Source organism: Protopterus annectens, chromosome 12.part0 (assembly GCF_019279795.1).
Source record: "Protopterus annectens isolate FY-2018-M chromosome 12.part0, PAN1.0, whole genome shotgun sequence".
NCBI classification, from domain to species: domain Eukaryota; kingdom Metazoa; phylum Chordata; order Ceratodontiformes; family Protopteridae; genus Protopterus; species Protopterus annectens.
In genome coordinates this window covers 1,155,357,806-1,155,379,180 of record NC_056746.1, presented here as the reverse complement: position 1 = coordinate 1,155,379,180, position 21,375 = coordinate 1,155,357,806, and the positions used below count along the sequence as shown (strand labels likewise).

The window sequence follows — 21,375 nt, the reverse complement described above, 5'->3', positions numbered from 1 at the left end:
TGAGGTTGGGATCCCCGGGTTAAAGAAATAAGATCCTCTGCCAAGGAAAGCATTTGGGAACTGGAGCTGGGCCTGTGAGAAGGGGTCTTAACAGGCACAGATTTTGTAGCTTTAGCTGCTTTAGCCCTGGCAAAGGCCTTAATGGACATGGCTGCAGGAGGCCTAGCAGCTCCACGTGCAGGAGTTGAGATATCCAAGGGAATAGTGTCAGATAATTCCTGAGAAACCGCAACCGCAGGTTGGATTTCAGAAGCCGATTCCACCAGGTTTGAAGAGGCCTCGGTAGAAGGCATGTTTTCGGCTGAAGGAAGAACCGCTTGCTCGGTTTCAGCCGAAACTGAGACACTCGTGGTTGGCTTAACCGCGGTTTCGGCCGAAACCGAGGACTGCGAGTGTCGGTCCTTTTCCCTGCGTTTTTTGGATATTTGTGAAGTCGGAGGATCCGACGGCATAATATAAGCAAAATCAGAGCCAAAAAACTGCTCAGCAAATTCAGACCGACGTCTAAGCGTCCGTCGGTTAAAAGAACCACAGGCTAGACAAGCTGCAACGTCGTGGTCTGGGCCTAAACAAGGTAAGCAGTAAGAGTGGAAATCTTTATGAGGTATTTGTTTCCCACAAGTTAAACAATTATTCACTTTTTCTGACATCGGCTGAGGCAAGAAAGAGTCCCCAACGGGGTACTTAGCTTTTTAGAAGTCTTCGAAGTAGTATTCGGTAGTAGTAATCTCTGGTTCTGACCGACCGGCACTTGCGAACAGCTTCTGCTTCGGGCGCCACGCGGCAAGAAAGACTGAGGAAAATGGTGTCGGCTGATGCCTTTATACCCGAAGAACTGCAGCTATGACGTCGGGTGAAGTGCGACACCAGCCGAGGCCAGACCCAGACTTTGGAATCCGGCCGACCGAAGGGCTGCCTGACGACAGGACAACCCATTTGTAAGGACTGCAGATGCATCCTTGAAGGACATCTGTTTCTGCTTTGGGCTCGTCAGCAAGAAAGACTGATGTAATGGCGTCGGCTGCCTTACTTTATACTACTGACGACCTGACGTCAGTCCTGAAGCGACAGCAACCGATGCAGAAATACTAAGCCTCTGGTATTCGGGCCGACTGAGGGCTAACCCTGGCAGGGATAACCCAAATGTGATGACTGCAACAGTGAAACACAACGAACATCTAGGGGTTACATTAACCAAACATATAAGCGAAACACTAACCACCAATTATAACAATATCATCTTCTTCTTTAGGCTTTTCCCCGGTTAGGGGTTTCCACAGCGGATCACCTGTCCGCTCATGATTGGCAGTGGACCTCTACGGTGTTGAGTTGCCAGCCCAGCACCCAACCTTCTACAGAAGGCACACACATGCACACACACACGCCTAGGGCCAATTTAGAGTGTCCAATCCACCTACAGCATGTCTTTGGGATGTGGGAGGAAACCGGAGCACCAGGAGGAAACACACGTGACCACAGGGAGGACATGCAGACTCCGCACAGAAAGCACCCCAGCCGAGGATCAAACCGGAGGAACCCCTTGCTGTGAAGGGGAACGCTAACCGCTGCACCACCGTTAAAGCATATAAATATTCTCATAAGAAAATGGAATAAATTCTTCTTTACTATCGAAGATAGACTTTACATAATTAAAATGAATATACTTCCAAAATTATAATATTTTATACAAGACTTCTCTATTCCCCCCTCTAAACAATATATAAAACAATTTAATAAAATAATACTAAACTTTTTATGGTATCCTAACAAACCCAAAATAGCTATTAATCATTACTTATATGACTGGAAGGCAGGGGGTATCAATCTTCCAGATTTATGCACTATCATCTTATCATAAATACATTATCTTTATGGTTAAATACTTCTTATTCAGCCAGATGGAAACAAATACATGATAGCATCTGGTTAAAATTAAGTCATTCAGTGGCACCGCAATACACAGAAATGGTTGGTATCCAATAATTTCCACTGGATGATGCAAGAATATACAGCTGACAGTAAAAAATAAATACACAAGTTCTATATTTATTACAGATATATTAAAAGTATACAATTACCTAAACAAAAACCCAGACATTAAGGCATGGGCAATTCTGTTATAACCTACTGCCTGCACTCAGAATAATATTAGTACCTTTGATGTGGTCACAATCAAAATCCTAAAAGAAAAGGGACTAATTTACTGGCATCAATTAAAGCAAACTGGCAAACTTCTAACAATGGAACAAGTTAAAATTAAATTCATCATAGACAGTAACTTGTGGCTAGTAAATACAGGACTTAAGACAACATAAGCAGGTTAGGGATAATGAGCCCAACCACTACACAAAATGTTCCCAGAGTTATAGAACACTTGATTCTTCTAGTAAATCATATTGTTCAAGGAAAAATGCTATTTGTCAAAAATGTATAAAATAATCGAAAGTATTTTTATTTATTATAAAGAAAACTTTTGGGACTATTATAAAACAATTAATCAAATTCTTAATGACAATGATAAATGATTAATATTTGTTTCTTCTAAACAAACAAGATACTGGATGTTGGTGTTGGAGATGCAAAATAAATCTGAAAGCAGACCGGCAACATATGTTTTATGATAGTCATCTGCTTAAAACATTTTGGGATAAAGTGAATTATTTTTTACAATGATAAACTGCAGTTATCTAAATCTTTAACTTTGTTAATGCTCCTATACAACATACCACAATGTGTTCCTAGAACAAAGTTTCCACTTTTATGGACTCTCCTAACCACTACGCGCAAGATAATTACAACAAACTGGAACAGCAAATCATCTCCAACATTTAACGACTTCAGAAACACAGTGTTGACTGTATCTCAAATGTAACTAACAACTATTACGAAAAGAACAGAAAAAAAAACCTCTTATTACAACTCTTGGCAAAAAGTTGTGGAAATTCTAGAGAGAAATGACCGATATATATATGAACTTAATCTGTACTCTGAAGACAAATTGTATTCATTAGTCTAGGTACCCTAGTCAATAGTTTTGTTGGCCTGTTATATTCTTTTTTATGCAGTTATTTTTGTTAATCTAAAAATTGTATGTTTATTTTATTATGATATGGCAAAACGTATTTTTAAAAAATATTCAGTAAAAATATTTGGTGAGGGGAATGCACTCTAACACAAAACTTCCAGTGACTTTCTAAGTTTATAAGAACAATGCAATCTGTCCACATTTTTGGACCGTTGCCACCCCCACCCCGATTATGTTGGACTTTGCCCAGGTTTCTTGTCCATCAGTTAAAAAAAAAAACAAAACAAACAAAAAAAAATAGCAGAGGGTTTCTTTTTTCCACTGCTACTCTTGAACAGCACTGATTTACTTTAAAAGTGTGGAAACGTATGTTCCATATGCACATGCGGCAGCACATCAGGCAGAAGTACACTACAACACCGTTACACAAAGACATTAAGAAAGGTAAGCAATTTCTTTCTTAAATAATCTCACTGTATAATAATAACCCACTTCTGAGTGTGGGTAATGCCGGATTTACCGACGGTTGGCTTTGTTTGATCACTCGGACTTCGCATTACTCACACCCAGTTGTGGGTTATTGCTTAAATGTCATGCAGGGCTATTAAGTATGGAGAAAAAAAAAAGAAAATATAGGTTTAGTCAACACATCACCTATGCAGCCCAACAGGATTTCTTGAGCATAATAAAATACCACCAACAGTGGCTATTCACCATATAACACATACAAAGAGTACCATTTTTTCATTTAATGTCTGTGGGTGGTCATTGAGAAGATATGCAGGAAACTTGCTAAAAGTTTACTGGATACAGGGATACAAGTAACAGAAGGAAAAACAGTGGCATATACCAAACATTTATTAGTAATATAAAAAAATAACGAACTAATTAACGATGAAGTCATCCATGGAGGTGCTTTGCCCACTCTAACTTACGTCAAGTCATGCACACTGCTTCTAAACCCGAAAAGTTTTGTTTATAGGTGATTCCATCAGAAAACATGCTACCAGCCTGGATAAGGAGTGTGTGGTTTCTCTTGTACTAAGATCAGGGACATTAAGGGCCCTCAAGATACTTCAAAGATACTTCAAAGGAGATGCAATGAAATAAAATCGATCTATGCAATGAAATAAAATCGATCTTGCCACCACTATGTCTAAGGAGGGTGATACACTAATCTTAAATGGTATTCTTCCCTCTCTAAGGAATGATGCTTAAATTCAAAGATAAAATAACTTAAATTTTCAAAGAAGTTAATAAAAAAAAAAAACATCAAAAAATTGAACAAGATTAATATTCATTAGAAAGTTGGATGAATAATTTCACTCTGTTTTATATATATACATATATATTCAGAAATTGTCAATTTTATTACTGACATGTTCTGTATATATTGTAATTCTATTTTATTGGAAAAATTTTAATCATTTTGCAGGTACACTTGTTTATTGTTATGAAACTGTTAACATTCTTAATAAAAAAATAAAACTTAAAATAACCCCCCAAACTTGTGAAACTCAAGTTCATTTAAAAAATATCCTTAAAAAACAATCTGTACATCTCTTCCCTCTCCTTTGAGTAGGCTTTAAGGCAAAGCTGGAAGACTAGCGTCCTCTTCCACACAAAATGCTATGGAATACTTGAAATGAACAATGGGACTTCTGTGGGCACCAGCATCCTTATTCTTCAGTTAACATGGAAATATCACTGTAAATGATTCCACAATGCTAGCTACTGAGGTAACTCCCACCCATCTGTACAGAGGTTGAGCCTCAGGGTCAGAAAGACAACTATAAGCTGTTCAGGATTATTATTATAAACTGGAAGAAATCATGGTAATTGCACTTCTTGGAGGGCATATTCAGTTAGAAGTTTCTCAATCAACAACCCTCTGCACATTTTAAGAGGGGTACCTACCATAGGGCAACTAAAGGTAATCAATGGTTATCGATGCCACAGTGCAATCTATGCTGTCCTTGAGAATAACTATCTACTTAGCAATTTGGGCTGAACTCCCCACAAATGGTTGCTCATCACAGTATGGCCCGCTAACATTCTAGTGGAGAAGAAAAACAAGGGTCTGTAGTAGGACTTATGATATGGGGGTGGGGACAAAAAATATATATAATATGAAATATCAGATACAAAACGACAGTCACCACCCAATGTTCCAACAGCTTAGAAACAAAATCTATAAGCATAAAAAAGCTGAGCGAACACCACGGCTATAAAAAATAAAAAGATTTATTCAGTCTAAAATGGACAAGCGCTTTCACGTAACTAAAGTACGCTTCTTCAGATCCTTAGTTAAAACACTGTGATACTAGCATTTATATACAATCACATGACCATAATCAATCAATTAAAACATCAATTAAAAAGCATCAATTAAAAGAAACCTTCTATCCTAGTCATTTCATTGATCTTGCATCTAGCACAGGTTTAATATTAATACTACTATTGAGCCCTGGTGGTGAGTGTGCCCTTAACCTCAAAATCCACTTTAATTCTATCCTTAGCAGGAAGTTATTATTATCTCCCTGTCTTAAGCTGTTGCTAACTTGTTGCAATACTCTAAAATTGAAACTATGTCCTGCCTGCTCTATAATATGCTTTGCTAAAGCATTTAGCATATTTCTATTTCTAATATCATATTTATGTTGGTAAATCCTATCCCTTAACCGTTTTATAGTTTTTTTCCTACATAAAAACTTTCACAATTATTGCAGCAAGCTAGATAGATATTTTCACTATCACATGTGGCAAAAAATCTTGGTTCAAAAATAAAATTAATATCTGAATGCTGATAAATCTGTTCTTTACTTATTTCTTGGCACATCTTACATTTCCCACATGGGTATGTCCCACATCGTCCACTAGATGTCTCTATTCCATTACTTCTATTCTGTGTTCCACATAATAACCGCTTTAGATTTTTATTATTCCTATAAGAGAAACTTGGTTTTGTACCTATAAGATCCCTAGTCTCATCATCTATAGTCAGTACCTGCCAATTCCTTCTTATAATGTCTGTTATTATGCCAATATCCACAGTATAGCTCATATTAAACCTTAATTTATGCGTCTTTTTTTCTCTAACATCTCTCTTTGTATTAAGTGCAATAGCTAGAGAATTTCCTTCATTACACATACTATCTAAGCTCTCTTTCACTATTCTTATCTCACTATCCTTATAACCTCTCTCTACTAATAAATTCTCCAATTTTTTTATTTCTGTTTGTTCATCATAAGGAGAGCTGCAGATTCTTCTTATTCTCTTTATCTGCCCCTTTGTGATGTTTTTAAAAATGTGACCTGCATGCATACTATATTGTTCTAATAGATATTCTTCAAACTATCCTTGCGATATAGGGTGGTATTGATCTCTCCATCTCTCCCCCTATATATGGTAACATCCAAAAAGTCAATTTTATTATGGGACCAATTCATTGTAAATTTCAGAAAAGGGGTTGTTGTTTCTAAATATCTAACAAAATCATTTAATGAATCTATGTCCCCTTCCCAAAAGAGAAGGATGTCTTCTACAAAACGTTTAAACAAAATAATGTTCTCACTGTATTGATGTCCCTTTAGGAACTGTTCTTCCCAAAAATATACTACCAAATGAGCATATGAGTTGGCACATGATGTTCCCATTGCCACTCCCCATTGCTGTAAAAATAGCTGTTTATCAAACAAAAGGATATTATTAGAAAGTACTATTTCCAGAAGGGAACAAATCAAAATAATGTCATTACTCTTCATTCCCTTCATAACAAGTATGTTCCTTATTGCTTCTAACCCATATTCATTGGGAATCACAGTAAATAGGCTTTGTACATCTAAAGTGGCCATTAAATATTCCTTTCTTTTTAACATTGGTTTCTCATTATTTAAAGAAAGCAAAAGATCTGTAGTATCTTTTAATATATTAGGAATATCCCTTACTATCATTCCCAACTTACTTTCTATATATACAGAGATTGGTTCTGTTAACCACCCTCCGCCATCTACTATAGGTCTCAGCGGCGGTTTCAATAAGGATTTGTGTATTTTTGGTAGACCTTTTATGTAGGGTATCGTGGGTTTCTCAACTAACAGATATTCATAAAGCTCTTCATCTATCTGCCTTGTCATCAGTAAATCATAAAGACTATCCTTTGTCTTAACATTATTATAGTCACTCTGGCGTAATGGTTTATATACTTTATCATCACTTAACATATGGCTCAGTCTCAAAATAATCATTCGCATTCATCACAACTATTGCTCCACCTTTATCGGCGGGTCTAATATTTATAGCTGTATTATTCTGTAAAGACATTAATGCCATCTTCTCTTCTTTAGTGATATTGTTATAACCATTGCCTTTTGTACCAGACAGTTTGTCATAAATATCCCTTTCACACATTTTCATAAACTCAACATGTGTAGGTGGCTTCGGAGTGAAGCTACTCTTCTTTTTCAGTCCGTTACTGCAAGGTTTTTTATCATTAGAGTCTTTAAAAAGTAATTTCAGAGATATACTCCGACCAAACAATCTTAAATCTGTCAACAAATCACTTGCGTTTACTCTCGATGTAGGTATAAAAGTTAACCCTTTGTTTAGGACACTTCTCTCATGTTCATTCAATGTGTAATTAGACAAGTTAACAATTAGTCCCATCACCGTCTCGCCCTTCGGCTCGTATTCTCCATCTCCATGGAATTCTTTCTCTTTCTTCTTCCCCTGCTTACCGACCGTTGATGGTATACTTTTTGTCTGACAGGTAGCGGTAAAAAAACGCTCAATCGTGTGTGGTACAACCTGTTTCAGTCTAGCTCCCATTTCAGTCTGCTTTCTGGCTTCCTGGTTAGGTGGAGGTGTGGACCCAGTCTGAGAGATTGTATCCTGATTGGGTAGCGGAGTGAAATTCACTCCTGCTTTCATTAAGCCACCTAGTGGATTGCTCTTACTATCATTCTGTCTAGTAGCTGTATTTCTGTCTAGTAGCTGTATTCTGCATCGAGTCATTGATTGCGTTTTCAGTTAACTCATTCTGCAAATAATCCTCACTAATATTGCTGACAGTCCCTTCTTGCACTGCTGCAGTAATTGTTCCAATAGACACTTCTGCATTTGAAATTAATTGTTTTTCGACCAGGAGAAAACTTCACCAGCAACAAAATCCTGGTGGTCTCTCTGTATCTTACGTTCTTTCGTCTGTTTCAATTTATTCTCATAGCAAGTTATATTGACATACATATTCAATAGGTTGTCAAAAACGGCACCTTTGTGTTGTGTCAAAATGTCTCTATGCTTGCTGAGAACACGTTAAGTTCATTCTCAATTGGTGAAACAGTCTATTAATAGTTGAATATATCGAAAACTCAAATCCAGATTCAAACTTTGCCACTTACTTAGTAGTTCAGGATATGCATCACCATAAGAAGGCATGCATAACACTCTCATGCCTCTAGGGACCACACGAAAGTGTAAGCATGCTTCCATGTGTAATCTTTGCCAAACCAATCTCTTGTATTTATATAAGTCATTTTCAATACTTCTTACCGCCAATAAAAATTCTTGAAAATTGGTGCCGTCATTTAAAACTGGAGTTGACCCGACATTATCAATTCTTAGGGCTAGAAGTGGATTCTCTGCATCTAGAGAAATGACATTGTCCCATCCTACTATAGCTTTCTTCGCAGATGTTTTAGATCCAGGTACATATTCCAACTCAATGTCTCTTACTTCTGCCATGTGGAGGTGGCTGTATGTTAAAGCAAGGCAAGCCAAAAATATCAGATACAAAACGACAGTCACCACCCAATGTTCCAACAGCTTAGAAACAAAATCTATAAGCATAAAAAAGCTGAGCGAACACCAGGGCTATAAAAAATAAAAAGATTTATTCAGTCTAAAATGGACAAGCGCTTTCACGTAACTAAAGTATGCTTCTTCAGATCCTTAGTTAAAACACTGTGATACTAGCATTTATATACAATCACATGACCATAATCAATCAATCAATTAAAACCTCAATTAAAAGAAACCTTCTATCCTAGTCATTTCATTGATCTTGCATCTGTAACAGGTTTAATATTAATACTACTATTGAGCCCTGGTGGTGAGTGTGCCCTTAACCTGAAAATCCACTTTAATTCTATCCTTAGCAGGAAGTTATTATTATCTCCCTGTCTTAAGTTGTTGCTAACTTGTTGCAATACTCTAAAATTGAAACTATGTCCTGCCTGCTCTATAATATGTTTCGCTAAAGCATTTAGCATATTTCTATTTCTAATATCATATTTATGTTGGTAAATCCTATCCCTTAACTCCAACAGGTTAGCGTTTTGATATACCTATTCCACTACACAGCATCCACACCCCCAAGACCAGTTTATTTATGATGTCATCCTAAAAATATTGCCCCATACACCAAATGAGGAAGGATGGTACTTTGGAAGCCTCCCAAACACCATATGCACAACAGGGGCTAAGGGGCTGGGCTCTAAAGTTTGATATCTAGATATGAATGCTCCTACCTGCGTTGACCTTGAGCAATTCACTTAGCATAATAATGCTTACGATTCTCCCTTTGAAAATGTTTGGGATGTTAGACTGGTATAAAGTTGTTGACCAAAATGCACCCGCTCAAAAAGAAAAAAGAAGTTTGACAACCCGGACTTTGCACTTGTGGCCATCTCTGACCCATTGTGCCGCTCTGATTTTGTCAGCCCTGCCACAAAAAGTACAGTTGTGTACACTGTAGATGTTCGAGTGCATTCACTGTTGCAGTCATTACATTTGGGTAATCTGCTGGCAGGTTGCCCTCAGTCGGCCTGATTAACAAAGTCTTGGGTCCTGCGTCAGTTGCTGTCCCTTCTTCCATGACGTCAGGTCGTCAGGGATATAAAACATGCAGCCAACGCCATTTTCATCAGTTTTTCTTGCCCCAGATGTCAGGTGCCCCCCAAATGGGGTGCAAAATATAAATATATATAAATATATATGCATGTAATTTAGAACACAACAAATATATCTCCAAGTAAAAGCAAATACACCAAAAAGGCTTTTGAGCATAGTAAAAGAAAGAAGAGGTATAGTTAAAAGGAAAAACAGAGGGCTGGTGGGTGGGTAACCCGGACTGCAACAGTGAATACACTCGAACATCTACATTTATGGTAAGTGTACACAACTGTACTATGTTCTTCGTGTTTCACTGTTGCAGTCATTACATTTGGGTAGAATCCCAAAGCTATGGTTGGGAGGATGGAATTGTACAGCATTAGGAGCAGCTATAAGGCCCTGCAGGACAGCAGTGGCAAAACCTGCTCTGGATTTAGAGAAGAGAGGTAAATGGTAATGTTTGGTGAACGTATGAACTGAGCTCCAAGTAGCAGCTTCTAGAATGTTTCTGGTAGGAACCCCTCTGAGAAAGGCTTCAGACGTAGATGCAGCCCTAGTGGAATGGGATCTGATCCCCTTGGGAACAGGTTTACCATGGTGCATGTAGCAGAAACGAATACAATGGCTTATCCATTTTGAAATAGTCTGCTTTGAAATAGCCTTTCCCTCTGCCCCTGCAGCAAATGCCACCAGTAATTGCTCATATTTTCTAGGAGATTTTGTCCTGTTTAAGTAGAATCTTAGTTGGCTGTGTACATCCAATGAATGCAGAATCCACTCACCCTTGTTCTGTGGATTTAGGAAAAAAGTTGGCAGATGAATGGTCTGATTAAGAGCCACACTAGATACCACTTTAGGCATAAAGGATGGATTGGTCCTGAGCGCCACCCTGTCTGGGTAAAAGATAATAAAAGGCTTCACTGCCACGAGAGCCTGTAGTTCTGAAATCCTTCTAGCTGAAGTAACTGCTACAAGAAAAGCCGTCTTCCAAGAGAGAAATTTTATGTCTGCAGTAGCAGCTGTCTGAAAAGGAGGTAGGGTGAGCTTTTCCAACACAAAAATGAGGTCCCATGCAGGAGTTAGTGCCCTTGTGAAGCATCTCAGTTAAATATTGCAGAATCTGAGGAATATTGGGGCATTGCTGTGTTTATTCCTTGTGCTTGGTTCCAGGCACAGAATCTTTCTCATTTATCAGCATAAGATTTTCTAGTACTCTGCCTTCTAGCCTCCAAAATGACATCCATCACAGGTTTGCTGGGAGATGTGACTGGTGAAATTAGTTGATTAACCATGCTGCCAGATTCAGAGTTTGGAGCAGAGTGTGCAGAATTTGATAGTTCTGCTGAGACAGTAGATAGGAAGTCTGAGGCAGGTACCATGGAGGAAGGTGTGACATACTGCGTAGGAGTGGGTACCAGTGTTGGCGAGGCCAGTATGGAGCAATCGGAATCATTTTTGTTTTTTCCTGTCTGACTTTCAGTAAGACCATGGAAAGCAGAGGCAGAGCGGGAAAGGCATAGACGGATACGTCTTTCCAGCTGAAGGATAGAGCATTCACTTTCCAAGCCTTTTTGTGATGAATTCTTGTGCAGAATTTGTCCAACTGATAGTTTTGGGGTGAGGCACAAAGATCTATGTCTGGGCTCCCCCATTTGCGTGTCAACATGTTGAAGATTTGTGGATCCAGTTTCCATTCATATGGGTCCACAAGATCTCTGCTTAGTTCGTCTGCCAGAGTATTTTGCTTTCCTGGCAGGAACTGAGCTTGTAGATGTATTTGATAAGTCAAGGCAGTGTTCCACAAAGCCATGGCTAGTCTGCAAAGGGGGTAGGAATGGGTACCCCCCTTGCTTGTTTATGTACCACATGACTGTGGTGTTGTCTGTCTTTATCAATAGTTGTCCTGGATGAAGATAGTCCTTGAAGGCTGTCAGAGCATTCTGTACAGCTAGCATCTCTTTCTGGTTGATATGTAGGTGCACTTTATTTGGGCTCCATTGGCCCTGAATGCATCTCCCTGCCAGATGCCCCCCCCCCATGCATAATCTGATGCATCTGTAGTCAGGGTTTGGGTGGCAGAGGGTGTAATGAATGACAGTCCCTTGTTTTGGTGACAGGCCTCTGCCCACCATAAGAACTCTTGCTGCAGGCAAGGAATGATAGGAATCATTGTTTCCAGGCTGTGACAATGTTGACTCCATAAACTTTTTAGGTACCATTGAAGTTTCCTCATATGTAGTCTTGCATATGGAATTATTAGAATGCAAGAAGTGATGAACCCCAAGGCCTGCAGAATTTGTCTTGCAGATAGCTGGGTTTTTGTGGCCACTTGTTTGAAGTAAGTTACTAATTGAATTTGTTTTTCCGGCGTAAGGCAAGTCATCTGGGCAGTTGTATTCAAGCGTGCACCCAGGAATGTAATTATTTGAGAGGGTACCAGTTGTGATTTCTTTTCGTTTATGGTGTACCCTAGACAAGTTAGAAGCCTTTTCACAAACGCCATATGTTTTAGAAGAGTGTCCTTGTTTTCTGCCTGAATTAGACAATCGTCCAGGTAAGGATAAATTTGAATGTTTCTTTGTCTGCAAAATGCAATTACTGGTGCCAGGCACTTTGTGAAGACCCTGGGCGCAGTAGATAAGCCAAAGGGCAGTGCAGAGAACTGGTAAGGCAAATAGCCTGCTTTGAAGCTGACGTATCTTCTGCAAGATTCCCCGATTGGGATATACAGGTAAGCCTCTTAAGTCTAGAGTTACCAGCCAGGCATCTTTGCCTAGCATATGCAGTAACTGTTGTAGTCAGCATCTTGAATTTTGGAATGTCCATAAATGTATTTAGAATGCATAAGTCCAGAATTGGACGCCATGATTTGTCTTTTCTGAGTACCAGGAAAAGCCTTGAATAGAAACCCCTTGTCCCTTTTCCTTTTCTGGTACTGGTTGAATAGCCCCCATATTTATGGGGGACATAACTTGTTTCTGGGCCTCTGCCCACTGATTTGGAGGCAGATCTGGCCATCCGTTTGCAATTGGCAATGTGTGGAAATGAAATCTGTATCCCTGGGATACTATAATTAAAACCCACTTGTCCTGGGTAACTAGTTGCCAATTTCTTGCATGAAGTGCCAGTTTTCCCCCCAAAGGGGCGGCCAAAAGATAAGGGCTTGGTGTTTACAGAGGAAAGTCATTGAGACCGTTTACCATAGGAAGGTGCCTTGTTACTTCCAGATTTGGAGGTGGAGGCACCGCATTGTTTTGTTCTATAAGTTCCTTGGGACTGAAACCTGGAGCCTTTGGAGTGTCTGGGTTTGACCTGAGCGGCTCTGGTGGATACTGGAAAGGACCATTTCTTAGTAGGCCAGTGCCTACTGAACCTGGGTGGCTGCACTTGTAGGAAATCTTTTACAGTTTGCATAGATTTAGCTTTATCTTCCATATTTTTCAAAACAACTTCTGCCTTATTACCAAATAGACTGTTCTGTTGTAAAGGAGCATCCAACAATTTTGCTTTAACATGATCAGGCAGATTTTGCTCCTTGAGCCAAGCATGCCTTCTTATCACAGATCCAGTTACAGTGGCCCTGCAAGAGGCCTCCAAGGAATCAAAACCACATTGCAAAGTATGCTTTCCAACTTTATCAGCTGAATGCAATAAATCCTGCAACTCTATTTTCCACACAGTCAGAAATCAACATCATTTTCTGTTTAAGTAAGCCCATGACATGCTGCTGATATTTAAGCATATGAAATTGACAGTTTAAAGCCCGGATTGTCAAGGTTGCAGACGTATAAACCTTCTTACCTCATCTATCCAGCGCCCTGGAGTCTCTATCAGAAGGGGTAGGATTTTTAGCAGGAGAAGCCTTAACGCCCTTGGGACCCTGAGAAATGGTTTCAGGGTCAGCAGTAGGGTTTTTAAAGAGGAATTTGTGGGAGTCAGGAACCCTGTAATATCTGTCTGGCTTACTAGGAGCCGGAGGCAGGGAGTCAGGAGCCATGCTGGATTCTGAGAAAACATCAACAATGTCTAGAACAGGAGGTATAGCCAAAGGCCTATGCTGAGGAAGGAGGAGGAAATCCCCAAGCCTCTTTTTAGATTCTGAGAAATCCTGACTCTCCCACTAAAAGTGTTCCCTTAAGGTAAACAAAGTTTCTCCAAAAGAAAAATCCTCAGGAGGAGAAGCAGAAGGGATGGAATCTTCTGCATCAGAGTCCTCATAAGGTGGAATAGATAATTCCTGATCAGAAGAGGAATCGGAAGAAATAGAAACCTGATCTGATGATTCATAGTCAGTGCCTTGCCTAGGCCTCTTAGCAGGAGGGGAATGGGAACCCCTGATCAAGGCAATTAAATCCTCAGCCATTTTGATCATTTGTTTTTTAGGCATAGGGGCCTGTGTATGTGGCCCAAGCATCATTTTTTTAGACATAGAAGTTGATTTTGGCCTAGGTTTTGAAGATGGCGTTGGTTTAATATACAAATCTTTAGGCCTGAAAACACCCTCAGACGCCGGTGCCTGCTCAGCAGCTCCGGACCCATCTAAGGTAGAGACATCCACAGGTTTCGGCATACCGGACTCTGAATGGGTCTCTGTAGAGGCCTGCGAATCAAAAGTAGCGGGTATCAGGGGCTGCGAAAGCACTTCACTGAGTACCTGCGAACTGGCGAATGGCTTAGGAGAAACTTCGTCATCGGTTTTGGACCTCGACGGTCTGTATCTGTCTTTTTCTTTGCGTTTTTGTGTATTCTGGTAGTCGGATTGCTAACCGATGACATTTCTGGATAGTTAAATCTTGAGCCAAAATATTCTGAAGCAAAAATATACCAACGCTTAATAGTGCGTTGATTAAAATTTAGCACAAAACCGACAGCAAGGCACGTTGCGATCAGGGCCTAGGCAAGGAATACAGTACAAATGAAAATCCTTATGAGGTATTTGCTTCCCACAAGTAACAATTATTAACTTTTACTGACATCGGTAAGGAGCAAGAAAATGTTTCCCCAACGGGGTACTTAGCTTTAGGTTGAAGACTTCGGTTCTGAAACTCTAAAATGAAAATTTCAGGAGTCCGCCGACTGGCACTTGCGAACTGCTTCTGCTTCGGGCACCGCGCGGCAAGTAAGACTGATGAAAATGGCATCGGCTGCATGTTTTATACCCCCGACGACCTGATGTCAAGGAAGAAGGGACAGCAACCGATGCAGGACCCAAGACTTTGTTAATTAGGCCGACTGAGGGCAACCTGCCAGCAGATTACCCAAATGTAATGACTGCAACAGTGAAACACGAAGAACATCCAAGCTGTGCAGTATGGCAGAGATGACCTATAAGCAGCAAGAAAGAGTATCACAACCTTCCTACTCATCTACAATAACTCCTGATCATTCACACATCTAGGCCATAAGCAGTATTTTACAGCTGTGAAATAAATGTGTATCTGGTCAATAGAATTCAAAGGAATGTGAGAAAGCAACTTATCTGTTATCATATTTGTAATGCCACTCCAACACCAACCTAGAAATAGGCAGCTGCACAAATACCCGCCCTGATGGAATGAAAAGCTTTATAACAGCTTTCACTCTGATTAATGAACAAGCTCCTACACAAGGGAAACATCTTTTTTTCCAAGAGTGCTACCAGCGGGAAGGCGTTGTGATGGACAAGGATCAAGCCCTGACTGACAGATGACAGGATCATCTAGTGATCAGAGTGTGTATGTGGGGGCAACAGGCTACCACTGTCAGGTCATTCACCTTGGGGGAGGTGGTCCAGCCTGCTACAGTGCCAACCTCTACTAGAGACAATGGTGAGTGGCATTCAGTTTATGGGCCAAGGATATGCACTTGCCTTTGTCAAACCCTACTCATCCATTTGGCAGCCTTTATCACATGTGCAGAAGCACATACGTGCAAAGGGGAAAGAATACCAAGCCCTTACATCTGTAAGCAGGCAAGTCAGCCAGCAGGGGCAGGAGTTAGTCCATAAAAAGGGCCCCCCCACCCCCATTTGCTGCTGGGGTGATAGCAGCCCTTATGGTCAGCTCTCATTGCTATAATTAGGGGAATAAATGTACAACATAAACGGAAGGGAATTACGGTTAGAAAACATGACAGGATGAAAACAGCATTAAAATATTTTCCTATCTTCTTACTGACCTGTAGAATCTTTTGTTCCATGTGCTCTGCCTCCTCCTTTCGCAGGCTTCTCTCTTGAGAAAGCTGTTCCTGCAGTCCCCGGATGCTCTCCTTAGCTTCAGCCAAAACAAGCTGCAGCTCGCTAACCTGGTTAGAAAAAGAGGGGAAAAAAGTCAGGAGTATAAAAACCCAGCATAAGCCACAACGGCATCCTATGGCAGTTAGTGAACTTGCATTTAGTTTGCACCTGGCTCCTCTCCTTCACTACTGTTGGCATGCAGCCACAGAAGTATCTAAACAGATAAATATTTAAACATTTGCTTTCTTCAGGAACCCAATTTGTTCCATTAAAAGCTGGAAAAATAAGCATTTACTCAGCTGACTTTGTTTCTAATTACTGCGGCCATACAGCAAATGATTTAATGCTGCTCTGTATGGACATCTGTACACTTCGTAGTGCTACACAGCTGTAACGGTAGTGGTGAAGTCAGACAGTTGTTGCACATCAGCAGCACTGACGTTACTTGCTGTAAAATGCAGTCAGTGATGCACAGTTTATAGGTAAGTACTAGATTAGCTACCCCCTTGTGGGCCATTTCAAGCCTAGACAATTTCCCTCAGAGGTAACCATCAAACCCTGCATCTTGTGTAATGAAGTAAACACCTTAATTATGCCAACCCCATGTATTCCTGAATTTCCAATTTGTCCCAGAATTTTCCATAAAAAGTATACCTATAATGTACCCACTGTACCCTAACCCAGCATGTACAAAAAGAAAAACGGGTCAAAATACAAATCTTTATTTAGTGTTCCATTCTTTTAAGATACAGTTCAAGACTCTCTATACTGGAAATATTTTAGAAGAAATAAATACGACAAGCATAGAACAGTCCCTCAGATAAGGCAACAATGATACTAAACATGAGGACTTGGGACAGCAAGGAAGGTCTTCTCAAATAAAAAAAACTGCTTCCAATTCATTCTGTGGCATAATTCTATTTATAAAAAAAACAAACAAAAAAAAAACAAAACCAAAAAAAAAAAAAAACAGTTAAGGCAAATCAGTGTTAACCAAACATTCCAACATACTGTATTCATTAAAACAAAGGTATGTATTTAACATAATATTAGACTTTCATTATCCATGCCCAGCCACTTCAACCTCAGGACTGGTTAGCATCAGGTAGCAGCTGCTTTCAATTTTAAAACTCTTGTAAGCTCTGAAACTCCTCTCATAATGCATCACATTCCTACTTCTCATCAGATCAAGTCTGCCATAAATATACATAGGAACCCCAGACTACATTAAGGCCTTGGGACCATTCCTTCACATCTCTGTGCAGAAAGGAAGAGCAAATGGATGGGGGAAGGTGGACAGGGTTACTAAATTAGACAAAATGGATCCCAAAGATCTCAAGATATAAGAGCATAACTTTCATATCTCTTAAGATCCAGTCCTTCCATTTCAACCTCAAGACAGGGTCCCCAGCGTGGTATCAAGACAGAGTATCAGAATATGATAGACTCAAAGGTAAACATAGATCTTGAGATCACAACCAGCTTATACGTCTAAAGGCAACAAGGGCATCACTTCATTATTCAACTAAAGAATTCCTGAAAAATTCAGGGATGTAGCTACAACTCTAGCAAAATGCGTTTTCGGTGTACCTGGTAACATTTTTGTGCATTTTGTATAGCAAATTATAATCCATTTTGACAGCCATCTGGGTAGGGTTACCTTCGAAAAGTACAGTTGTGTACACTTACATAAATGTAGATGTTAGAGTGTCTTCAATGTTGCAGTCATCACTGTAGGGTTCTTCCTACCGGCAGGCAGCCCTCGGTCGGCCAGAATCCCAAAGTCTGGGTCCGGCGTCAGCTGTTCAGTCATGCTCCCTGACGTCAGAGCGCCAGGAGTACAAAGCTGCCAGCCGACGCCATGTTCTCCAGTCTTTCTTGCCCCAGATGTCAAGTGCCCAAAAGTGAAGGCTAATAGTAAAACAAAAATGTAACATACAACAAACCCCATATCCTGTAGCAAAATACACCTCAGAAGAAGGGTGAAGTAGGAAACCATACTAATGAAAGTATAAGAGGGGACAGGAGGGTGGGTAACCCAGACTGCAACAGTGAAGACACTCTAACATCTACATTTATGGTAAGTGTACACAACTGTACTATGTTCGTGTTTCACTGTTGCAGTCATCAATGTAGGGTTGAATCCCAAAGCTGAGATAAAGGGTGGTGGTTATAGAGTAGAAGGGGCAGCTAGAAGGCCCTGCAAGACTACAGAAGCATAGCCTGCCCTAGACTTGAGTAAAGAGGGAGATTATAGTGCTTAGAGAAAGTATGCACTGAACTCCAAGTTGCAGCTTCCAAAATATCTTTGGTAGGTACTCCCCTGAGAAAGGCAGCTGAAGTAGCAGCAGCTCTGGTAGAGTGAGTCCTAATTTTTCCTGGGATTTGCTTTCCATGATGAGAGTAACAAAATCTGATTCCATGAGCAATCCATTTAGAAATGGTCTGTTTTGAAATAGCTTTGCCTTGGGAATTTGTTGCATAAGAAACAAACAGTTGCTCTGTTTTCCTGATATCCTTGGTTCTGTCCAGGTAAAAAAGAAGTTGCCTGTGTACATCCAAGGAATGCAAGGTCTTTTCCCCCTTATTTTGTGGCTTAGTGAAAAAAGTTGGCAGGTGAATATTAAAGCCACTTTGGAAACAACTTTAGGCATGAAAGTAGGATTAGTCCTTAAAGACACCCTGTCTTGATGAAAAATAATATAAGGTTCCACAGCCATGAGTGCTTGTAACTCCGAGACTCTCCTGGCTGAAGTCAAAGCCAGTAGGATAGCTGTCTTCCATGATAAATACTTAATATCAGATGTGGCAGCAGGCTCAAAAGGAGGCAGAGTGAGTTTTTGTTAGTTGAGGTCCCAGGCAGGTATGGGTGGTGTCCTAGGGGGCCTTAAATTCTTTGCTCCTCTGAGATATTGTTTCAGAAGTGGATGCAAAAAGATTGGAGGATCTGTATTGTAATGTGCAGAGATAGCTGAGGCATGTATTTTTATGGAGGAGAAGGATAAACCCTTATGTAGCATGTCTGTCAGGTAATGTAAAATCAATGGGATATTAGGAATGAGAGGATCCGAATCCTGAGCATGCATCCAGGTGCAAAATCTCTTCCATTTGAGAGGATCCGAATCCTGAGCATGCATCCAGGTGCAAAATCTCTTCCATTTACCTGCATAAGATTTTCTAGTGCTAGGCCGTCTGGCTTCTAAGATGACATCCATGACCTGTTTGGGAAGGGGAGGATTAATCATAGACCCTGAATATGCCAGGCTGAGAGTTTTGATATGAGAGTGCAGAACCTGGCCCTGGTGTTGGGACAAAAGATTTGGAATCTGAGGTAGAATCCAAGGAGACTCCTGGGATAGATTCATCAGTGTTGAGTACCAAAATTGACGAGGCCAATTTGGGGCCAGTAAAATCACCTTGGGTTTGTCCTGCTTGATCTTTAATAACACCCGTGGAAGAAGAGGTAGTGGAGGAAAGGAATACCCAGAGACGTTCCTCCAACTGAATGAGAGAGCATCCAATTTCCATGTTAGTTTGTGAAATGTCCTTGTGCAAAAAATCTGTAACTGGTGGTTGAGGGGGGATGCAAACAGATCTATGTCCGGGCAGCCCCAGGCTTCTGTAATCATCTTGAATATTTGGGTGTCTAGCATCCACTCGTGTGGGTCTGACAGGTTCCTGCTCAGGCTGTCTGCCAGAATATTTTGTTTCCCCTGCCAGGAACTGAGCTTGTAGATCCACTTTGCAAGCTAGAGCTGTGTTCCATAGAGTCATGGCTAGTCTGCAAAGGGAGTAGGAGTGTGAACCCCCTTGCTTGTTTATGTGCCACATGACTGTGGTGTTGTCTGTCCGTATCAGTAGTTGTTCTGGCTGTAGAAGATCCCTGAAGGCCAAGAGGGCATTCTGTACAGCTAACATCTCTTAAATTGATATGTAGGTGCTTCTGATCCTGTGTCCAAAAACCTTGCAGGCCTTTCCCCTGCAAGTGGGCTCCCCATGTGTAATCCGAGGCGTCCGTGGTTAACACTTGGTTGGCTGGAGGCAAACTGAAGGCTTTCCCTTTGTTGTGAAGACATGCCATGGTCCACCAATGGAATTCCTTTTGTAGGCAAGGCAAGACAGCAATCTGTGTGTCTAGATTGTGGCAATGCTGGGACCATACACTTTTTAGGTACCATTGTATTTTTCTCATATGTAGTCTTGCATATGGTATGAGAAGGATTAAGGAGGCCATGTAACCCAAAGCCTGCAGGAATTTCCTTGCAGTTAGCTGAGACATTAACGCCAAGGTTTTGAAAGTTGAAGCCAGCTGTAGTTGTTTTTCAGATGTCAGGAATGCCATCTGGGTTGTTGCATTTAGAAGAGCACCCAGAAAAGTTATCTGTTGTGTGGGTGTCAAATTTGACTTTTTTATGTTCACAGTGAATCCCAGGTAATTGAGTAGATTTTGAACAAATTCCAGGTGCTGGAGTAAGACATCCTTGCTGTCTGCTTGAATAAGGCAGTCGTCCAGATAAGGGTAAATTTGAATTCCCTTGAGTCTGCAATAAGCTACTACTGGTGCCAGGCACTTGAAGACCCTGGGCGCAGTAGACAAGCCAAAGGGCAGCGCAGAGAATTGGTAATGTTTTGATCCGGCCTTGAACCTGAGGTATTTTCTGCACTCCTGTCTGATAGGGATGTGTAGGTAAGCCTCCTTTAAATCCACTGTCACCATCCATGCATTTTTACTCAACACTGGCAGGAGCTGCTGCAGAGTAAGCATCTAGAACTTTGGTATCTCCAGGAAAGTATTTAAGACTGACAGATCCAGGATGGGTCTCCATGAATTTTGTTTTCTGGGAACTAGAAAGAGCCTTGCCCAGTCTCTGATTGTGGAACCAGTTCTATGGCCCTCATAGCCATGAGGGACCCCACCTGGTTTAATGCCTCTGCCCATTGGTGTTTTGGTAGGTCTGCCCATCCGTTTGGTCTTGGCAAGGTATGAAAGTGGAATTTGTAACCTCTTGAAACTACATCCAGAACCCACTTGTCTTGGGTTATGTAAGTACAATTTTGTTGAAAAAGAGAGAGTTTTCCTCCTAGAGGGGCTGCCAGGAGAGAAGTTCCTGGAGCCATGTAGGGGGAGTCATTGAGCCAGTTTTCTATAAGACAGAGGTCTGCCCTCTCCACCCCTGGGGGTGGAAGCACTCCGCTGTCTAGGTCTGTAAGAGGTCTGTGGTTGGGCCCTCCCTCTGGAGCGCC

At 40.8% G+C, this 21,375-nt stretch overlaps 1 protein-coding gene across 3 annotated transcripts in view; it reads right to left on the bottom strand.

Annotated features, from left to right (window-relative positions):
* SOGA1 (suppressor of glucose, autophagy associated 1) overlaps positions 1-21,375 on the bottom strand; it is a 972,945-nt gene that overhangs the window by 217,688 nt on the left and 733,882 nt on the right. For all 3 annotated transcript variants that reach the window (XM_044090186.1, XM_044090184.1, XM_044090185.1), the window contains exon 7: positions 16,074-16,199. In XM_044090186.1, the coding sequence (XP_043946121.1) occupies positions 16,074-16,199 (126 nt within the window). The remainder of the gene's footprint in view (positions 1-16,073; positions 16,200-21,375) is intronic.